Source organism: Cryptomeria japonica, chromosome 9, assembly GCF_030272615.1.
Source record: "Cryptomeria japonica chromosome 9, Sugi_1.0, whole genome shotgun sequence".
NCBI lineage: Eukaryota > Viridiplantae > Streptophyta > Pinopsida > Cupressales > Cupressaceae > Cryptomeria > Cryptomeria japonica.
The window spans coordinates 69063579-69083624 of NC_081413.1; the positions used below are offsets into that span (position 1 = coordinate 69063579).

The window sequence follows — 20046 nt, forward strand, 5'->3', positions numbered from 1 at the left end:
ATTCATTGAATATGCTAGAAAAGAGCATAGAAAGGGGAACAAAGTTCTAGATGAAAAGTTGTTATAAAATGACGTGGCAGCTTAATTCCTATTGGTCTATGTCTCCTCGTTATTTGTGCCAATTCTTATTGGCTATGGACTGATAATGTTTATCTAAATGGGGACTTTTTTGTAACACCCTAATTAGGGATTAGGTGTCAGAATCTCAGCCATCGATCTTCTTTTGATCCAGGCCATTCATTGTATTTGAGAGTGCTATATAAACCCTCACTCATTTCATTTTGAGAAGTTAGAAAAAAGTTAGAGAGTTAGAGAGAAATAAGTTTAATATCAGCAGGAGAGAAATAAGGTGTGAAGAGAGAAATTTGAACAATTGTTGTTTTATTTGGCTATGAGATCAATAAAATATTGAAGTTATGGTGTTTTATTGCAATCCTTGTGGCTATTTTCATGGTTGTTTATCTTCTTGAATCACTCTTAGTAGAGATAGCATTTAAGTTTTAAGTTTGAAGGACGAATGTTGTGCTTGATCTTTGATAAGACTCACATTCCAAACTAGTAGCTCCTTATTGATTGTAAGAACGCCCTGTGTGGTCAACTGGAAACATCGAGATTGTTTAAGAGTTCAATCATTGTTGGAGGCATTGATATGTATCTTACTGATAGTATCTATCCCCTTTAGTGATTTGAAAATCATTGAATCCCCATAGAAGATCGCGCCAATTCCAGTGGAGTTGTGACCTCTTGGCAATACTGAATTGGTAGGGTCCTATCAAGACCAATCATCACTGAGTCATTCTTAGGATTAATTTAGTCTCGCCTCCTTGAAACCCATTATCTTTTGATCTTTTTTGAAACCAGTGAGCGTTAGGAAAATCCTGTTCCCTCATTTGAAAAGTAGTCACATGAACAAGCTTTCTCTGAAAGTACGTAAGGCCCCTTGAAAAATAGTAAACACAACGACCACTAGTGCTTATCCATGAGTAGAGAACCTACATAAAAGAACCTTGAAGTTTCACCGATTGATCCTTCTTTGCGATATCTTCAGCATTCGGTAACTTTACTCAAGAGAGGATTAGATACCTCTGGGTATTTTATTTTGTGTTTGGTCGTGTACAAAATACACATCAACACTATGTAAATATTAGACTAGAAGTTGTTTTGCTTTCATAAGTGCTTGTGCACCTACCGCATTCTCCTTAAGAGGGTGTGCACTCTAGTTTCCAGTTTTCCTCCAAGTGATGGCACACACATGTTTTGGGTCTTTTCAATGACTCAGTGCCCAATGGATGCTCAAGGCTTCTGGACTTCGTGCTGAGCAGGCACGCATCCTGCAAAAATCGCCAAAAATGTTGTCATTTTATGACACCCTTGGTCCATCAGTAAGAACCGATCAGAGATACGATCCATGGACCAGCGCTGCCCCAGTTGATCAAAGAGAAAATAAGAAGAATTATGAAGCGTGAGGTGTTGTCTTGCCCAGAGGAAGTTCCTCCCTTAATCTTTTCTTACTTCCCCGGAACTCCGGACCTTGAGGTTCCGAAGTTTCTTCTCTTTGCCTTCTCTTGTTTTTCTTCTCCGGAACTCCGTAGCTCCGAGGTTTCGAAGTTCCCCCTTCGTTTTCTTCTCAGTTCCCCGGAACTTCGGATCCCCGAGGTTCCAAAGTTCCTTCCCTTTGCTGCCTCTCCTTTCTTTTTCGAAAACTCCGGAACCCCTAGGTTCCAAAGTTCCTCCCTTTCTTTCCCCTCCTTTTTTGTACCCCAGAACTTCAGAACCCTCCTTTCTCTTCTTCTTCCCTTCCCCAGAACCCTGAGGTTCCGAAGTTCTTTCCTTGTCTTCCCCACCTTGGAAACTCGAGTTTCCGAAGTCCTCAGACTTCTTTCCGGCTGGCAACATTTCCGGATGGCGTGATCAACACTCAAAGCTTTAAATGCTCTGATGACTTTTGTGACTTGTGCACCTTCTTTTGTGGAGCCACAGGGGTGCATTTAATGATTTTGGCAGGATTTCCAATCAGGAGAGGTATAGGGCCATGCTTGTTGTGGTAACTTATGTCATGTCTGCATGCTCTGACTTTGGAAGGTCAGTCAATCCACCCTTCTCAGGGTTGCATTTTCAGGGTATGGCTAGGTTGCTTGCATGTACAAAAGTCAAGTGCATGCACTTCTCTGCACTCCCAGATTGACATTTCCCTGCAAACATAGGGGTCATGATCGCTCTTGTAACCAATTTTCTATATAAAGGCTGTTAAGCCTCATTGTAAAGGGCTCTCTCCATGCTGGCTTGAGCTATTCCATGTTCTTTCACTTCTCTTGTATTTTTCTGCATTTTGCAACTGTAAGTTTGGCCATTGGCCTTCAAATGAATTGAAATTGCTATTCTTGCCTTTCTTCAAGTTATGTATGTTGTGTATGTTTTCTTACCTTCTTCATCGGTGTATGTTTTGTGGCTCTTCTCTCATATATGCTATGTTAATTTTATTTTTGAGTGTGACTTGTGGGAAACCTTCTCCCCTCTTGACATTCAATGAATTCTAACGTCCATACATGCATTGGGGTCATTCATACAACTGAAGTTTGTGCATCTCCTGGGTATTTCAGTTGATTCTTTGTGTCATTTCGGGTAGGCAGAGAAACACTCTCTTATCTTGGTGCATCACCTCCTTTCATTTTAAGCATTTTCCTTTTCTCTTTTCCTTTGCAAGTTGTTAGGATAGGCTTAGGAGTAAGTTTTGAAGTGTTGAGTTGGTTCAACACTTGCACCTGGATTGAGAAGGAAGCCGACCTTTTCCGGAGATTCAACCCCCTTGCGCAAGGTCCCATACTTCGGGGTTGTTTTTGTGTTTCACAAGGTTGTTGAGTTGATAGCTCAACAAGGGTGCAAACTTTTGTGATAACACATACCACTAGCCTCTTACTGATTGTAAGTGTTCCATGCGTGGTCAATTGGAATCATTGAAAGTTCTCAAGTTCAATTGTTGCTTAATCATGGATATGCATTCAATTGATGGTGTCTGTGCTTAGTAGCGATTTGAAAATCTCTGAATTCCCTTAGAAGATTGCTCTAATTTTAGTGGAGTTTTTGTTGCATGGCAATACTAAGATTAGTAGAGTTTCACTTGAACTGTCCTTTATCTATCCATTCTTAGGAACAGCTTAGCTAAGTATCTCTAAACCTTCACCTTTTGCAATTTTTTTGATAAACCTTAATAGTAATAATAAGTAAGTTTCATTGCATACCATCTGTAAAGCACTTCGTGACGTCTTCTCATACGTAAGGCCCCTTGATGAAACAACAATCACAACGACCACTCATGCTTATCCACACATCGTGACCCGACACTTATAAACCTTGGAGTTATCTCAAGTGATCCTTATGCGAATCTTAAGCATTTGAGTGACTTTGTTCAAGAGAGGATAAGATACTCTTAAGGTATTTTATTTAGTGTTAGATCGTGTCTAAAAAAACACATCAACAATACCCTTACTAAGACTTGTCAACTTTTGCAAAGAACATTACTGTTAATGGTCATTCGATTGTTTGGTATTATGAGGGGAAACGTTTTCATATTAGTCTAATTATTTGTGCTCATTGTTGCAGAAATGTGGCAATCACATATGAACTTACTAAAGGAAAGTGCAGTTATAAATTGTTGTGCATAAAAATTGCAAGGAATTTTACAAACTGAACGATAGTTAATATATTTGTATATTTAAAGCTGAAGTCTTGGTTGCAGAATAAATCGGGTGTTTCAGAGATTTGTTTCCATATGCCCAAACTAGAACTTGTTCACTCTCTTATGCAGATAATCTCACAAAACAGTTTGTGCTCGCCAATTAATTGTTGTCCATAGAACTGCGAATACCTCTCAAGGTTTTAAGAATAGCATAAATAAGTTTCTATGTGCACCTATCACCTCTTGTAGATGATTAATTCTAACCGAAAGAGGATAAATTCATTGCTAGATGTTACCCACAAGCTGCAAAATGTTCTATGCAAATAGTATCTTCTTGAAGTCTACTATTATATATACTTATAGTGCTAGTCCACAGAAATGCCAATCCTTGGCTTCGAGTGATAAGTTTATCTCATCATTTTCTACCAACTGCATCCCTCCCTTGTCTCTAAACCATTTGTTTTGGATATAGAAAACCCCAATAAATAAGTATATCCTTTCCCAAAAACTCCCCTTACATAAGAGGCTCCTCCAAAACTAAAGGACAAAAACTTCCCCCCCAAAGGAATCATTCCTTGTTCTTTTTAAGACATGCGTCTCGCAAGAGTGAAGCCAAGTTTCACAATCCTTGCCAGCCTTTAGCAACAAGAGGCATGCATGCAAATAGTGGAAGGCTAGACACGTGAGGGGAAGAGGAGTTTCCTTTTAAGTTTATCATTGAATATTAATGTGTATATATTGTATTTTATTATATTTAAGTAATTTTATTCTTTCTCATTTAATTTGAATAAGAGTATTAACATTCAATGAAAATTTTCTTTCTATTTTATTGTTTATTTAATATTAATTTCATTTCCTAAAACAAAAGTATAATTTTACTTCCTATGCAAATTCTCATTTTATTCGGGACCCATTTTCTGAAGTGACTATATACAAATACATATCGGCAAGTAGCACATTCTTGTGTTAAGTTTGGCTAGATACCTGTTGTGACGTACTCACACATCGCCCCATTGCAAATGGGGACCCCTACTTTTTGCTTTCTAGGGTTAGTCTTCCCGACTTAGTCTTCTAGGTTCTTGGCTATTAGTCTTTGCATTGAAGGGTTGCCAGAGGGCTTGTTAGGATAGGATGGTCTACTTAGGCTCAAATTGGTCAGTATGTGGTCTAGGTCAGGGTCTCTGTTGAAAGCTTTCTCTTGGTTAGGCCTGGGTCTTGCTTCGAGGGTCGAGTCTTGATTGAGATTAAGGAAGTCTTTGTGTCATGTTAGGAGTCTTGCCTTTTGAGACCTATGTCTCTGAGTTAAGGAAGTGAATGAAGGTTTGTGAGTGAGTATCATCAAGGATTTTCCCTTTTAAGGTTTGAGTTGGTCAAGTCAATGGATGATGAGTTCTTGTCCTCTAGGCATTGATTGGTATAAAATTGGCCTATTTTGCCCTTAGAAAACCCCTAAGGATTAAGGCTAAACTAAAAGTTTGAGCAAAAGGTGAAGAATTTGAGCTAGATTGTTAAATTTTGCTCCTGACCCTTCCAAAGGGACAAGAGCAAAATCCTCCTTAGTTCCCTTTTGACTCCTATTTTGGACAAAACCTTCATCCTAAGGCATGACTTGAGGGGAAATTAGCTTGAATCCACCCTTGGAGATGCCTTGGACAAACTTAGACATGGAAATTTGGAGAAAAGGTCATGAATTTGAGCAGAATCACAAAATTCGCTCCTGACCCTTCCAAAGGGTCCAGAGCGAATTTCTCTAAAAACCTCTCTTGCTTCTAACATGGGTTAAAATCCTTACTCCTATGCCTTGACTGAGTGAGAAATGACCTACCTATGCCTTGTGAGCAAGTTGCAAGCAAGTGGGATGAAGAAAATTGGAGAATTTGAGCCAAAAAGCAAAATTTCGCTCTTGATCCTTCCAAAGGGTCCAGAGTGAAATTCCTCTGTAGGTCCTGTCCTTCCAAGGGTACTGTTGTGACCATTTCACACATCGCCCCATTGCAAATGGGGACCCCTGCTTTTTGCTTTTCTGGGGTTTGTTTTTAGGTCTTTTAGGGTTTTGTCTGTTAGCCTTTGCATTTTGAGTGTCGCCAAGGGGATCACCTGGATAGCAGGTCCTGCTGGAGTGATGTCCTTATCCTGAAATTTGGCTAAGTCTGGAAAGTCCTGATCCTGAAATTTGGCTAAGTCTGGAATGTCCTGATCCTGAAATTTGACTAAGTCTAGAAACTGAAAAACCTCCAAAAACTAGATTTTGCAATATAACTCCTAGAGGTCTGAAACCACTCTCAAACATCCTGAAAGTATGTATGGAATATAACTTAAAGTATAAGTCTTTCTTATACTTAAATGTTATATTCCATAAAATTATCCTGACGGAGAGTTCAAAAAGTCAAATTTCGCTCCTGACCCATTCCTGAAGGTCCAAAGCGAATTTCGCTCCTGACCCTCTCAGGAGGTCCAAAGCGAATCTCGCTCCTGACCCTTGCTAAGGGTCCAAGGCGAAAATCAATCTAGGACTCATTTCTTGCCTTATTTGACCAAATGTTGACTTGCAAGGCATTTTGAAGGGAAAATTGGAAATGTTTGAAAACTTTGAGATGATGGATTTTATCCAAGATTAGAAATTTCGCTCCTGACCCTTGCTGAGGGTCCAGAGCGAAATTCATTGTAGACATCATATGCCAACTCGCTTGAATTTGAAACCTTGTTTCTGGCCTTGAAAATGACCTGACTTGCCTTGTGAAGTGGTTTGCGACTTAAATTTGAAGCAGTTTGGCCTAAAAGGGTAAAATCGCTCCTGACCCTTGCTAAAGGTCCAGGGCGAAAATGTTGTTTAAGTCATATTTGTCACTGACTTTTCTAATTTGTTTTGTGCCGGGTCTCCCGGAAGGATGATTGGACGTGACTTGATGCTTTTTGAAGGTTGAAGACATAAAAAAAGGATGAATTTTGGAGACTAAAGGAAAAATCGCTCCTGACCCTCAGAGAGGGCCCAGGGCGAAATTTTGATTTCCTTCATTTTGCAGTGAAAAGAGACCAAGTTTTGAGTATGAAGGGGAAACAAATGACTTTCTCCACCCACCTGAAGGAGTTTTAACTTGAAATGATGAAGGACCTTGTTGAAAACACAAAAATTGCTCCTGACCCTCAGAGAGGGCCCAGGGCGAAAAATCTTATAGAGGTCATTGCTAGCCTTATTTGGTCGATTCGAGATGTCAAAGGCATGGTGGAGGATGAAATGAGCATGATAAAGTATCCAGACTTGATTAAAGATGATGAGATGAAGGAGTCTTGCCCAGGAAAGGTAAAATCGCTCCTGACCCTTGCTGAGGGTCCAGAGCGAAATTCTTTGTATGCACATTTTTTTGACTTTTCTTGTACATGAGAACTTATTCATAGCATGAAACAAGATGACATCTTCCTTAGCAAAGAAATTTTGAGATGAAAAGTGAAGCATTTTGGTCCAGGTAGCAAAAATCGCTCCTGACCCTCAGTGAGGGTCCAGAGCGAAATTTTCAAATGTGCATTTTTCTTACAAGGTCAAAGTGATTTTTATAATTGGAATGGATGAAGGAAAGCATGTTTTACCCGTTGAATATAATTTGGATGATCAACAAAAGAGGCAATTAGGCCAAAAATGAAAAATCACTCCTGATCCTCAGAGAGGGTCCAAAGCGAAAATGTTGGAAATCCTCATTTTACCTGGCAACAACGAAGCAAATTTGGATGGAGTGGTTAAAGCAAGATCATTGCTTAGTGGCGAACAAAGTTTTAATGAAAAATGATGGAGAATTAAGTCCAATTTGCAAAAAATCGCTCCTGACCCTTGCTGAGGGTCCAAGGCGAAATTGACATTTCCACCTATTTTTCCTCACGCAAAATGTCAAATTTGAAGTGCAACACATTAACTGGATATCAATTTACCCTCCAGGAGATTTTCAAGTCAAGATGTGAAGTATTCAAGGGTAAAATTAGAAAATCGCTCCTGACCCTCAGAGAGGGTCTAGGGCGAAATCATCATGGAGTTTAATCAAGCCTTGTTTTGAAAATTAATATTCTCCAAATTGCATTTGATCGCCAGAATTGCTAATTTTGAGGCATTTGGAAAATTAAAATTAAATTAGCATTAAATTAAAGCATTTTGGCATTTAATAAATTGATTTTAAGCCTTAGAAAATCGAAATTTATTTTGGAGGCATTTAAAATTAATTTTTAATAAAGCTCTCAAGGCCTTATTTTGTTTTTATTAGCCAAGTCGGCCCCCTTTTTTGAGATTTTACTTATTTTTTACCTCCTTTTTTGCCAAGTCGGCCTAGAGGAAGCAAAGGGGTGAGCGCTCTATATAATAGGAGATGCTTTGTTCAAGTTTTAATCATTCATTCATCCTTTTTCAAGTGCAAAGTTGAAGTGCGAATTGGAGGAGCGAAATATAGCATGTTGGAGGCGAAATTCTACTAATTGAGGAGCAATTTGAGGAGCGAAATCCAGAAGATTGGAGGTGAAGTTTGCCAAGTGTTGGAGGTTAATGGAGGCGTGATTCATCCAAGAGGAGGCTATGATTTAAACTTTGCCTAGCGAAATTCATCTATTTTTATATCATTTCTTAGAGTTTAATACTCAAGAGGAGGTATGGCAAAATCATCTTGACACCCTTGTTTAAGGTTTGATTTTTGGACATTTGTTTTGGAAAAATCTAAGTATTACATGGTTAATTAGGAAATGATAACTCAAGATTTATCATGAAGTTTCCTAATTAAAATCTTAAATCTTCCTTTTAAGTTTAATTTCTAGACTTCAAGATATATTACTAATTTTGAAATGTTGTGTAGGTATCAAGATGGCGACTCCAAAGTCCGAAGGATCTACAAGTCGGCAGGTTCTCATCAAAGAAGATCAAGCAAGGATAAGGACGGCCTTCTTCGGTCAAGCATCATCATGACTAACCTCTTCCAATCCAGCAGTCCAAGGCGAGGTACATCATCATCCTGCACATCAAAGACAAAAGAAGTTAGAGCAAGGGTTCGTTGACGAAGCAGATAGTCTCAGAAGAGTTAATTAAAACTAGCTTCTCAACAACATCAAATTGGCATCAACCAGGTGTCAGACGAGGTGGCATCCTAGTCATCACTCCTCCAGTCGGATAGGTCCACCTCAGCGTGTCCAGATTCAATGTACCTAACTCATGGGAGGTGGCACAAACTTCGATGTACCTACCCCAGCTATCCATTGGTCGATTTTTCCAGAGAAGACATGTGTCCTAAAGATGTAATTTTATCATTGGTCAAGCATTAAATGTTATGTAATGGTTGTAACAAACCCTAATTAGGGTTTTCATTATTGAATCTTGGCCATTGATCTCAAATTGATCTTAGCCATCGAATTGTATTGTGGGCACTATATAAGCCCCGACTCTTCATTTGTGAAAGGCTAATAATAGAGATAGATAGAGAGTAGTTAGAAGGTGAATAGTCAGTTGATAGAGTAGCAATTAGAGTAGAATAGGAGGACAAGGCAAGAAATTGTTGCCATTGATTGTAAACAAACTCCATTTTCATTGAAGTAATGGTGAAGTGTGTCGTTTCTTGCAATATGCATGGTTTCTTGTTGAATCTTCAATTCTAGATGGTAGATGATTAGATCGAATGAAGGAAATTGTTGAATGCACCTGTGTGGGATCCGTCTAATCCAAACCACTAGCCTCTTGTTGATGGTAAGTGCCCCTTGCGTGGTCAACTGGAACAAATGAGCTTAATCATAAGTCATTACACGTCTATTGTTTCATGCATTTTCTTGAATGGTGATCATTGTCAGATGGTGTACGATTTAAACATATTAGAAGCATCCCTTAGAAGATCGCATTGAGTTGGTGTTGAATTGTTCAGCCTGATGGTGAGACCCAGCCCAGTAGGAATCCACCTAGTCATTCATCCATCTTCTTGCATTCTAGGGAGTAGAGTAGACTTCCTGAACCTTGTATCTTTTGCCATTTATTTGTCTTCCAGTTAGTTAGTAGGACTTGTGATTCTAGCAAATCAGACGTTCAGGTCATTGAGTGTAAGTCCCCTTGTGATTCCAGCAAATCACATCATACCACAGAGAGCTTATCCACACGTAGAGATCCTACATACAAAGAACCTTGAAGTCATCCCGATTGATCCTTTTCGCGACATCTTCAGCATTCAGAGACTTTATTCAAGAGAGGATAAGGTACCTTTAGGTATTTTATTCTGTGTTCGCATGTGCATAAAAAACACATCAACAGGTACCTGGGCGAAATTGTCAGGATGTGCTTGTGATCCAGCATTTTGAGCTAGGCGCTTCTTTAGGGTGATTTGTTAGCATGATCTAAAGCCAGGACAATATGAGTGAGGGTAAAGTTTGAATGTTTGATTGATATTTAAGGCTAATTCCTCAATTTCGCTCCTGACCCTTCCAAAGGGTCCAGAGCGAATTTCCTTGGATCTCCCTAATTTGCATCAAGCTTAGGTTCCATGGCATTAATTGAGGTTGATTGAACTCAGAGGCTCCCTTAGACATGCATTTGAGTAGGTCATGCTCACTAAACGTTAAGAGTTTGAGCAATTAGGCCAATTTCGCTCTTAACCCTTCCAAAGGGTCCAAAGTGAATATCCTTGGATCTCTCTTCTTGGTCCTAATTTGCATTATAAACCTTGTCCCTAGGACTTTATTGAGAGAGTATTGATGTGTGCAACAAAGTCAAGTGATGAGAAGGTCAATAATTTGGGCATAATTGCAAATTTCGCTCCTGACCCTTCCAAAGGGTCCAGAGTGAAATTTATCCAAGCTCCTGACCCTTCCAAAGGGTCTAGAGCGAAATTCCCTAAAAGACCTAATTCTTCACCAAAGTCATTGAATGGTTGTCATTTTGAGTAAAAGTAAGGGCAAATTTGCAAGATCATGGAGAGAAAAGGATCAAATATCAAGTTTAAGACAAAGTTAAGTGAAAAAGGATGAGAATTGAGCCAAAAGAGCAAATTCGGTCCTGACCCTTCCAAAGGGTTGAGAGCGAATTTCTTCATAAAGCATTATACCTTGCTCAAACCTATGAACTAATCCATTCCCAAGTGTTTTTGAAGGCAAAACACTTGTTTTGATGAGGAAAGGTTGAAAATTGAGTCAATGATGGAAAATTTGAGCCTAAACATCAATTTCACTCCTGACCCTTCCAAAGGGTCCAGAGCGAAATTTTTTAAACCTCTATTTATTCCTTGTTTGAAGACCAAGATCTTTGTTCTTGTGACATGGTTGAGAGAGGGTTGATATATACTTGCCTTAAAAGTAATTTGGAGCAAAGGAAATGATAGAATTGAGACTAAATCACAAATTTCGCTCCTGATCCTTCCAAAGGGTCCAAAGCGAAATCCTTAGGACTCTCTATTTCACCTTGTTTCGAGCTAGGATGGAGGCTAGTTGCATAATCATGATGGAAGGACGTTTGAAAGGTTAAGTTCAAGGCAAAGAAATGATGAAAATATGAAGAATTGAGCAACTTTGTCAATTTTCACTCTTGACCCTTCCAAAGGGTCTAGAGCGAATTTCATTATAGGGCCTGTCCTTGGAAAGGATCCAGAGCAAATTTCATTATAGGGTTTGTCCTTGGAAAGGATCCAGAGCAAATTTCATTATAGGGTTTGTCCTTGGAGAGGATCCAGAGCAAAATTAATCCTAATGCCTTCTTGTTGATGATTTAAGGTAAGAAATGCTATGTTAGAATATACATATCATGTATTCTTAATCATCTTTTGTTTGTTTTGCAGGTCAATCAAATCGGGCTAGAAGGAAGAACAGGCAAGGGCATGGAGGACCTATTCAAGTTCCATCATCATTAAAGACACCTCAAATGCATGGAGGACGACTCAAGGTGCTTCTAAGTTGGAGGCTTCAAGTGTTCAAGGAGTTGCAAACAGTAAAGCTAACCATCCTCAAAGATCTCATTCTACCACATGGAGAAACCATAGGATATCAGAAGAAGGATTTTATAAACACTTCAAGGCGAAATGAGCTACTAGAGAAGGTGACTTGACCATGACTTCCTATCACCATAATGCAAAATCAAGGAGGCTTCATCAAGCACATGAGAGTCAAGGAGATATATCATTCATCGAGTACATCAAAGACAAAGGAGGATCAATCAAGGTCAGTGAAAGGGTACGTTGAAGAAGCAGTTAGTTTTAGAAGAGTTAATCAAAGTTAGCTTCTCATCATCATCACATTGAATATCAAAAAATACAACTTTCCTTGATTAACCAAGCACAAACGCAAGACAAGGTGGCATCCCAATCATTGTTCCTCCAGTCAGATAGGTCCACATCAGCATGTCCAGATTCAATGTACCCGACTCACCAGTGATGACACAATTCGAGGCACCTACCCCTGACATCTATTGGTCCACACTCATGAAATGTAATTTTCTCATTGGCTAAAGGAGTTTGTTGTAACAAACCCTAATTAGGGTTTTCATCTTGTAATCCTAGCCATTGATTGTAAATCAATTTGAGCCATTGAAATGTAAAGAGCTCTCTATTTAAAGCTTTGGCTCTTCATTTGTAAGGGTTAATAGTGAATAGTTAGTTCATAGAGGCTAGAATAGCTAATGATTAATAGTAAATAGAATAGAAGTTAGAGTAGATTAGGAAGAGAAGGCAAGAAATTGTTGCCTTGATTGTAAATGAACTCCATTTTCATTGAAGTTATGGTGAAGTGTGTTGTTTCTTTGCAATATGCATGGTTTTTTGTCGAATCTTCGTTTTAGATGGTAAACAATTAGATTGAATGAAAGAAGTTACTGAATGCACTTGTGTGGAATCCGCCTAGTCCAAACCACTAGCCTCTTACTGACTGTAAGTGCGCCCTGCGTGGTCAACTGGGATAAAATGAGCTTAATTTCGAGTCGTTACGCATCTATTGTTCATGCATTAACTTGAATGGGGATCAGTGTCTGATGGTGTAATGACTTGAACATCTTCAGAACTACCCTAGAAGATCACACTGAGCTGGTGTTGAATTGTTCAGTTTGATGGTGAGACCTAGCCCAGTAGGACTCCACCTAGTCGTTCATCTATCTTCTCGCATTCTAGGTCTTAGAGTAGACTTTCTGAGCCTTTCACCTTTTGCTATTTCTTTATTCTTCCCGGTGATTAGATAGGACTCAAGTTCCAGCAGATTAAACGCTTAGGCAATCAAACCTAAGTCCCCTTGTGATTCCAGCATAATCACATCAGACTAAATTGAGCTTATCCACACATAGAGAACCTACATATAAGAACCTTGGAGTTATTTCGATTGATCCTTAGGCAAATCTTTAGCATTTGAATAACTTTGTTCAAGAGAGGATAAGATACCTTGGTATTTTATTCTGTGTTCACATGTGCATAAAAAACACATCAACAATACCCAAATACCGACACAAGCTCTCTAGGTTTACACAAAATATTCTAATATTATGCAACTAGCCATATGAGTCTAAGTGTGTGTGCGTGCATGGTTTTATCATGGCAAGTTGCCTCCATCAGCTAAAACCTTTTCGTTGATGATGCTCTCTCTCGTCAACTTAAGATAGTGCCATTAGTTCACTTAACATACTCTAATCATCTTTCCTAACCATTTGCTTATCAGTTAATACATAATAATTCAATAATCAAACCAGGCTAATCAAATTGGATGTGACATTGATTGTGTTTCAAGGTAAAAAGGTACATGCGGAATAACCACAACCAAATGTAAGCTTTGTCCAATGGCATGGCAAAGGACTTACATGAGGGTGAAGGCTCATTTCCTTCACATACTTGGAAGAGGTGTTGATCCTTGTCCAAATGAGGGAGAGCATGTTTTGTCATTGATGTCAACCCAATGTTTGACAATATGTATTGTCATTAAGGAGATAATTGGAGAATGTGTTGAGGGCATTGATACATTTGATGATGTGTATGTGTTGAAGATGTTTTGAGAGCAGCTATGCCATCGATTAGAGACTTAGAAGACAATTCAAAGATTCATTTGATGATATTATATTGGTCTAGAACAGATGGTATGTATTAGTTTACTTGATTCTTGATTTGATTATACGTTGTAGTCATCTTGGTCGAGGTCTACATGTCTAGGAAGTTAGTACTATGGTGTTTGAGTTCAGTTTTATGTTTGGTTGCTTGAGGAATTTTATCTGAGTATAGAACAATCTATGTTCCTACAACAATTAGTATTTTTCTCCGCATTCTTCTGCCTTGCATGTTTTGCATGTGCGGTTCTGGATTCATGCTATGAAGTGTGTCGGGCACCATTATACCAATTTTCAAGATGCAACCATTTGTACAAGAAAAGTTACAAAGTGTTGGAACTCTGGACCATAGTTTGTCAGTATATGGTGTTTTAGTTGGCTCACTAGAATGCTTTCCATTCTGCCACAATGATTGCTTTGGCTATACGGTTTTGGGAAGATGTTGAGGACAATATTTTGGATCAGTGACATGGGTTTCAGGGTTATTGGTGCTTCGGTGTATGGTATTCTTGATGATGACTTCATGTAGTTGGCTTGGTCTGGACATTGTTTGCCAGTTCACTGGTGATGTTCTTTTGCACCATCACTTAGATGTTTGATCTATTCAGGAGATGTTGTAGAAAGGTTGTAGATGATCTCCAGTGCCTTGATCTTGGTCCGCATGATGTTTTGAATCTCCCCCTAATGGTAAAATGGTTAACAACTAGCAATCTTGACAGTGGTGTTGATATTTTGCAAACTGGGTATGTTCGTTCAATTGTAGTTGATCTAGACCTATTTCATTGGTGTTGAAGGTTGTGTTATGATATGGTTAAGGTTCAATTATGTGCTAGGTTGACCCACAACATAATTTTTGTGGTTGATGTATATGTTTGAAGCCGATGTATTTTGGGTCACATGTTTCATTTGCTAGGTCCTAATTGAGCCAATCTAAGTGATGTTTGTGGATAACGCGAAGGATATTTATAAGGAAGAACAAATCATTTGTGGAGATGTGGAAGTTGATGTGAAGTCATATAATGTGCGAAATATATCAGTGATATCTCAAATAAGTGTGAAGTGTACTGAATCTGTATGACAACATATTTCGGGCTACATAGAGGACTGCACTACCACCATTTGTCAGATACTTCTTCTACATCAGTTCACATTATGTATGTTTTTGTAATCTCAATGTATCTTGCTCTGGAGAAGCAATCTTTAGAATGCAAGTATTGTATCTTGCCCTATGGCAGTCTGCCTTAGCCTGCAAGTCCATTCAGCGTGCAATGAACTTCCTTGGCAATGAGCTTAAAACAAACTTTGTAACAACTTGTTTCATATATTGTGAGTTGATCCTCTTCATGGTTTTCCCTCCTTGGGTTTTCCACATAAAAATCTTGATGTTCTTGTGTTGTGCATGTTATGTTTTATTCTGCAGCTTTGATTTAAAGGTTTTAAAGTTAATGAATGGTTAAAATTTTTTTTTATGTTGATTCAGCCCCCCCCCTCTTAGCATTTGGATGTGTTCAACAAGATCAAGAAAGGGATGATTGGAAAGTTACAAATTGGAGCTCTCAAGCTTCAACAATAGGGGCAACTATTGTAGCTCTAAGTCAAAATAGAGCATTAGAGGTGGATGTGTTATCTAGAGATTTAGCAGCAGGATATGCTCTCAAGAGACCACACATTGGCAGTTCAAACCCAATTGGAAGATTGTTTGATGTGCAAGGTTGAGAAGCAGTTAATGTAGGGATTGCATGATTCTTTTATGCAAATGGAATACACCTTGCTCGCTCACCTTTCTATGGAGAGATGGTCCAAGCTATTAGTGATGCACCAACAAGCTATATCACTATGAACCACTTGGGTATGAAAAGTTTCTCACTAATCAATACAGAAAAAACTCGATTAGAGGAACAAATTGCATCAATGAAAAGAGTGTGAGCTATAGAAGGATGCAACATTGTGATGGATGGGTTGATAGATGTTAGAAATTGTCCACTACTTAATATCATGGTAACATGCAACGTAGAGCCTTATTTTTTGAAGGCAATATATTGATTAGGGCAAGAAAAAAATGCAGAATTTCTTCATAACCAACTATGTGACGACATTGAGGAGGTGGGGGCATTACATGTCCAAGTTGTTATTGATGTTGCCCGTGTTTGTAAAATAGTGTGCAAAAATGGTACAAGCATATATTTTGGACACCATGTCATGTGCATTCGTTGAATAATGAACTCAAAGATATTGGCAAGTTCCAATGGATTTCAGATCTCATAGAGAAGGCCAAAAAAACACAAATGTTCATATGTAACCATCACCACACACAAGCCATTTATCGTAAATTTGCCAAGGTGGAACTTCTCAAACCTGTTGATATACATTTTGCTTCTTACTTTTTTTTGACCGCCTTTGTGAAGTCAAAGAAGCTTTGTGTTCCATGGTTTTTAGTGATGCATGGGCAGCTTGGAGGCAATCTACATCAAATACTGAAGTGAGGTGAGGGGTATGGTCCTTGATGACCTTTTTGGGTTGATGTTAAATTTGGTGTGGTTTTATTAAACCCATATATGAGGTGATCAAATTTGTAGATACAAACAAGGCATGTTTGGGAGAAGTTTATGAAGCAATAGATTCTATGTATGAAAGAGTGAAGAAGATAATAGATGCAAATGATCTTTCTCTATATCCTTCGATAGAGGAAAAGTTAAATGGAAGATGGAACAAATGTAACACACCTCTTCATTGTGTGGCCTATGCTCTTAATCCTAAACAATAATTTTAAGGAATTGTTTTTTTAACCTACCACTCGATTTGGTTGCCCCAGCCAACAAACATGCGTAAGCCATTCACGGATTATATATGATATACAAGTGACTAATAAGAGGGCTCCACATCAAGATAGATAGGTAATGAAGGGATTTTGGGTTGCAATAAAAAAGATTTATGGCCGAGGTGAGGATGCTTCAATTTTGAGGAGTCAATGGAATAAATTTTCGCATGGGCTAGGTGATTTTGCTTCTGTGGAAGCTTTATATGATATGAAGTAAAAAAGAACTTATAAAGTTGTGGTGGAACTATGGAGGTGAAACCCCTAAATTGCAATCATTTGCAATAAGATTGCTTTCACCGGTAGCCATCTCTTCATCTTGTGAGAGAAATTGGAGTACTTATGGTTTCATTCTTTCATTAAAGAGGAACCGATTAAGGTCAATTAAAGCAGAGAACCTAGTGCACATTCATAACTCACTTCATCTTCTCTCTTGTGTAGATCCTGGAAACAATGAGCATCCTTAAGAAAAATGGGATCAAATTTCACCTTATGGAGAAGTTACGGCCAGTGTGGATGAAGTGGTTGAAACAGATGGTCTTACTGATTTACCCCTTGTTATTCTACCAACAGAGGGAGTTTGAGAGTGATGACTATTTGGAAAGCATCATACCCGAGGACCTTTATATGGATGATCATGGCATACAAGTGCAGATTATAGATCTAAGATTTCTGATTTTTGTTTGCGTATCAGCTTGGTGCTTATCAAGCTAATTTCAATATGTAATCAATTTGAAACATTGACACAATGATTGTATGACATTTGTTTGTGTACTTGAGCTTCAAAGTTAATGTTTAGTAAACTTTATCACTATTCTTGTTTTGAAAGTTCTGTCATTATATTTTCAGATTTTTTATAAATTATTAAATTATATAAAAAAAATTGGCTTCTCCAAGTACTCGCATCTCCTATTTTGAAAAAAAGCTGTACGGGTACCAGTACCAGTTTCCTGAGCTTCCAAGTACCCCCATCTCAGTGCAACCTTGGTTTAAATTCTAAATCTGGGGGCAATTCGGCAGCAGAGTATTCAATGAGTCAGATTGTTGGATTTTTTGTCTTAAATATGTAAAAATTATTGTAGACCAAAGTAATTTTTGAAACAATCTCTTTTAAAGTAAAACAAGTTCCGGAAGTTATGTTCCCTTGTAAAATTAGTTTCTGTCGTAAAGCTAAATTGTTTTCACAGCTGGAATTGAATTGAATGTTAGGTATATTTCCTTCAGAATGTGTAAGCAAGCACTGATACCACAAATCATTTTATGCACGTACAGGCAAGGTAGCTATTGATGGGAAAGTTGAACACAAGTTCGACATGAAGCCCCACAATCAAAATATTGAAGACTATCGCAAGTTATGTCGTGAGAGAACAAACAAATCTAATTTCAAGACAAGACAAATTCAGGTGCGGAGTTTAATTTTCTTGTTTATTCTTGACTGAAACAAATCTGCAAAATGGTTAATTTATTACAGTTAGCAAGTTAATTGCCAAATAAGTATTTTGCTATGTGATTGGGCTATTGAAATCCATCTTTTCTGCCGTTCTCTTTCTATTTCAGATGATAGACAGTGACCGTGGAGGAGGTTACAATCCAATGCAAGGGATGATGGATTTTTCATCATTTAATTCGAAGGTATAAACTTAAGAAATTTGGCCTGTATTTCATGCCAGTTGGCTAGAACTTGCAAAGTAACCAAAGAGGTCAATGCAAGCTTAATGGCATTATGTGTCCAGAGCTCAGGAAACTTACTTGTGCTGTTGTTCTGTCATGTGAGTTCAGGACAGAAAGGGTGCTGCTGCACCACTTAAAACCCAAGAAATGAAGAGAACTAGAATGGATAGAAATGAGCTAGAGAACATTCTATTCAAGCTTTTTGAGCGGCAATCTAACTGGACATTGAAACAACTTGTAACAGAGACAGATCAGCCTCAGGTGATCATCTACTTGCATGCTTTTTCCAAGAGGATAGTGATTACAAACTTTTGGCTGTATCCAAGTTTGTAGGTTTAGTTCATAGTTATGAGGTATCCGTTAATGGCCTGGTTTTGTGTAAATACAAAAATGTTACTATGGCGTAAGCTGCTTGTCACTATTTCTCCTCATTACTGAAAACTTAAATCAAAATCATAGATAACAGAGATCCTTGTCATTGGTGTGTGAAGTTCAGTGAATTCTAAATTTATTTATGATCCTCCAAGGAAAATGTACGAATCTCTGGTTATACACAGTGTGTGCTGTTTAAAATTTTTTGGTTGTTGATTTCTGTTATGAATGTTTTGATGTTTGTTACAGCAATTTATAAAGGAGATACTAATGGATCTTGGCAATTACAACAAAAGGGGTGCCAATCAAGGAACTTATGAACTAAAACCTGAATACAAGAAGACTGCTGAAGACATGGAGGCGGATTAGTTCTTTGACATTTGGAAAAGGAATGTCCATGTATAATTGCAAGGTTGTTTGCAATGGCACACTTTTTAGAATTCAAAACCAAGCATGGAAAGGGGTGCTTGTTTGGAAAGGGATTATATGTTGGAGAAACAATATACTATGTGAAGGAGAAAGATTCCATGTATTGATCTACATATCTAGTATTTCACTGCAATTACAGCAGGAAATAATTTGACATCCAATTGTATATATTTAGAACTCTAATCTACACCAAGTAAATTTTGATTAAATTATTTACTCACTGTACATTTTAGATATTTGTCAGTGAGATTTAGAATAAGCCAGTGATTTAAATAAATGGTGGTGACATTGTGCTATGTATCCTTAGGGAATGAAGGTGCTGGGGCCATATTGGTCTTTATTTTTTTCAGAGGCAATAGCAAAATTTGCATTCGAACTTCGTCTGGTTTTTGTTCTATTCCATTTGCATTTTTCTCTCTTGGTTTTACGATTTTAGATTATTTTGGAACTTTTTTATTATTTGCATTTTAACAAATTCTGTATTTTTAAGAGTTTTTCTCGATTTGTCAGATACATTTTTCATTATTTTTGAATTTGGTTCTGTTATTCTTTGGCAATAATTCAATTTTTGAATTAAGGCTTGTCAACACAATAATGAAAACACCTAGTATGAAACATATTTATGTTACTAAGTGTATTAACCATAGTGTTAGCAAGGTGGAGCGTAATTTGTGGACTAGTTAACAAAATCAATTGAGAAAGAAAGTTTTTTGAGATATATTCAAATAATAACGACAAAACATTATATAAAAATATAGTTGATAAATTTAACATTAATAATTGAAACACGTATATGACATAAATGAATTGATAACTTTTCAAATAAAAATAAATGAATGAATTGAGAACCAAAGAAAGAAGAGTAAAAAATGAAAATATAAATTTAATAATTTTTAGGTAATATTAAATTAGAGTAAAATGACTTTTAAATAAATAAAATAACTTTAAAGTACATAAAACAGTTTTTATGTAAACAAAAATATTTTTTCAAGTAAATAATTTAAAATAATTTGAAATTAAAATAAAACTACTTTTTTTTAGCATATAAAATAATTTTATTTTACATATTTC

General features: G+C 37.6%; 1 protein-coding gene across 2 annotated transcripts in view; it reads left to right on the forward strand.

Moving 5' to 3' along the window:
* The window catches only part of LOC131041116 (uncharacterized), a 60041-nt gene extending 40687 nt beyond the window's left edge, over nucleotides 1-19354 (forward strand). For both annotated transcript variants that reach the window (XM_057974092.1, XM_057974093.1), the window contains exons 6-9: nucleotides 17776-17906; nucleotides 18061-18135; nucleotides 18283-18435; nucleotides 18796-19354. In XM_057974092.1, the coding sequence (XP_057830075.1) occupies nucleotides 17776-17906; nucleotides 18061-18135; nucleotides 18283-18435; nucleotides 18796-18915 (479 nt within the window). In that variant the 3' untranslated portion in view covers nucleotides 18916-19354. The remainder of the gene's footprint in view (nucleotides 1-17775; nucleotides 17907-18060; nucleotides 18136-18282; nucleotides 18436-18795) is intronic.
* Nucleotides 19355-20046: the final 692 nt, after the last annotated feature.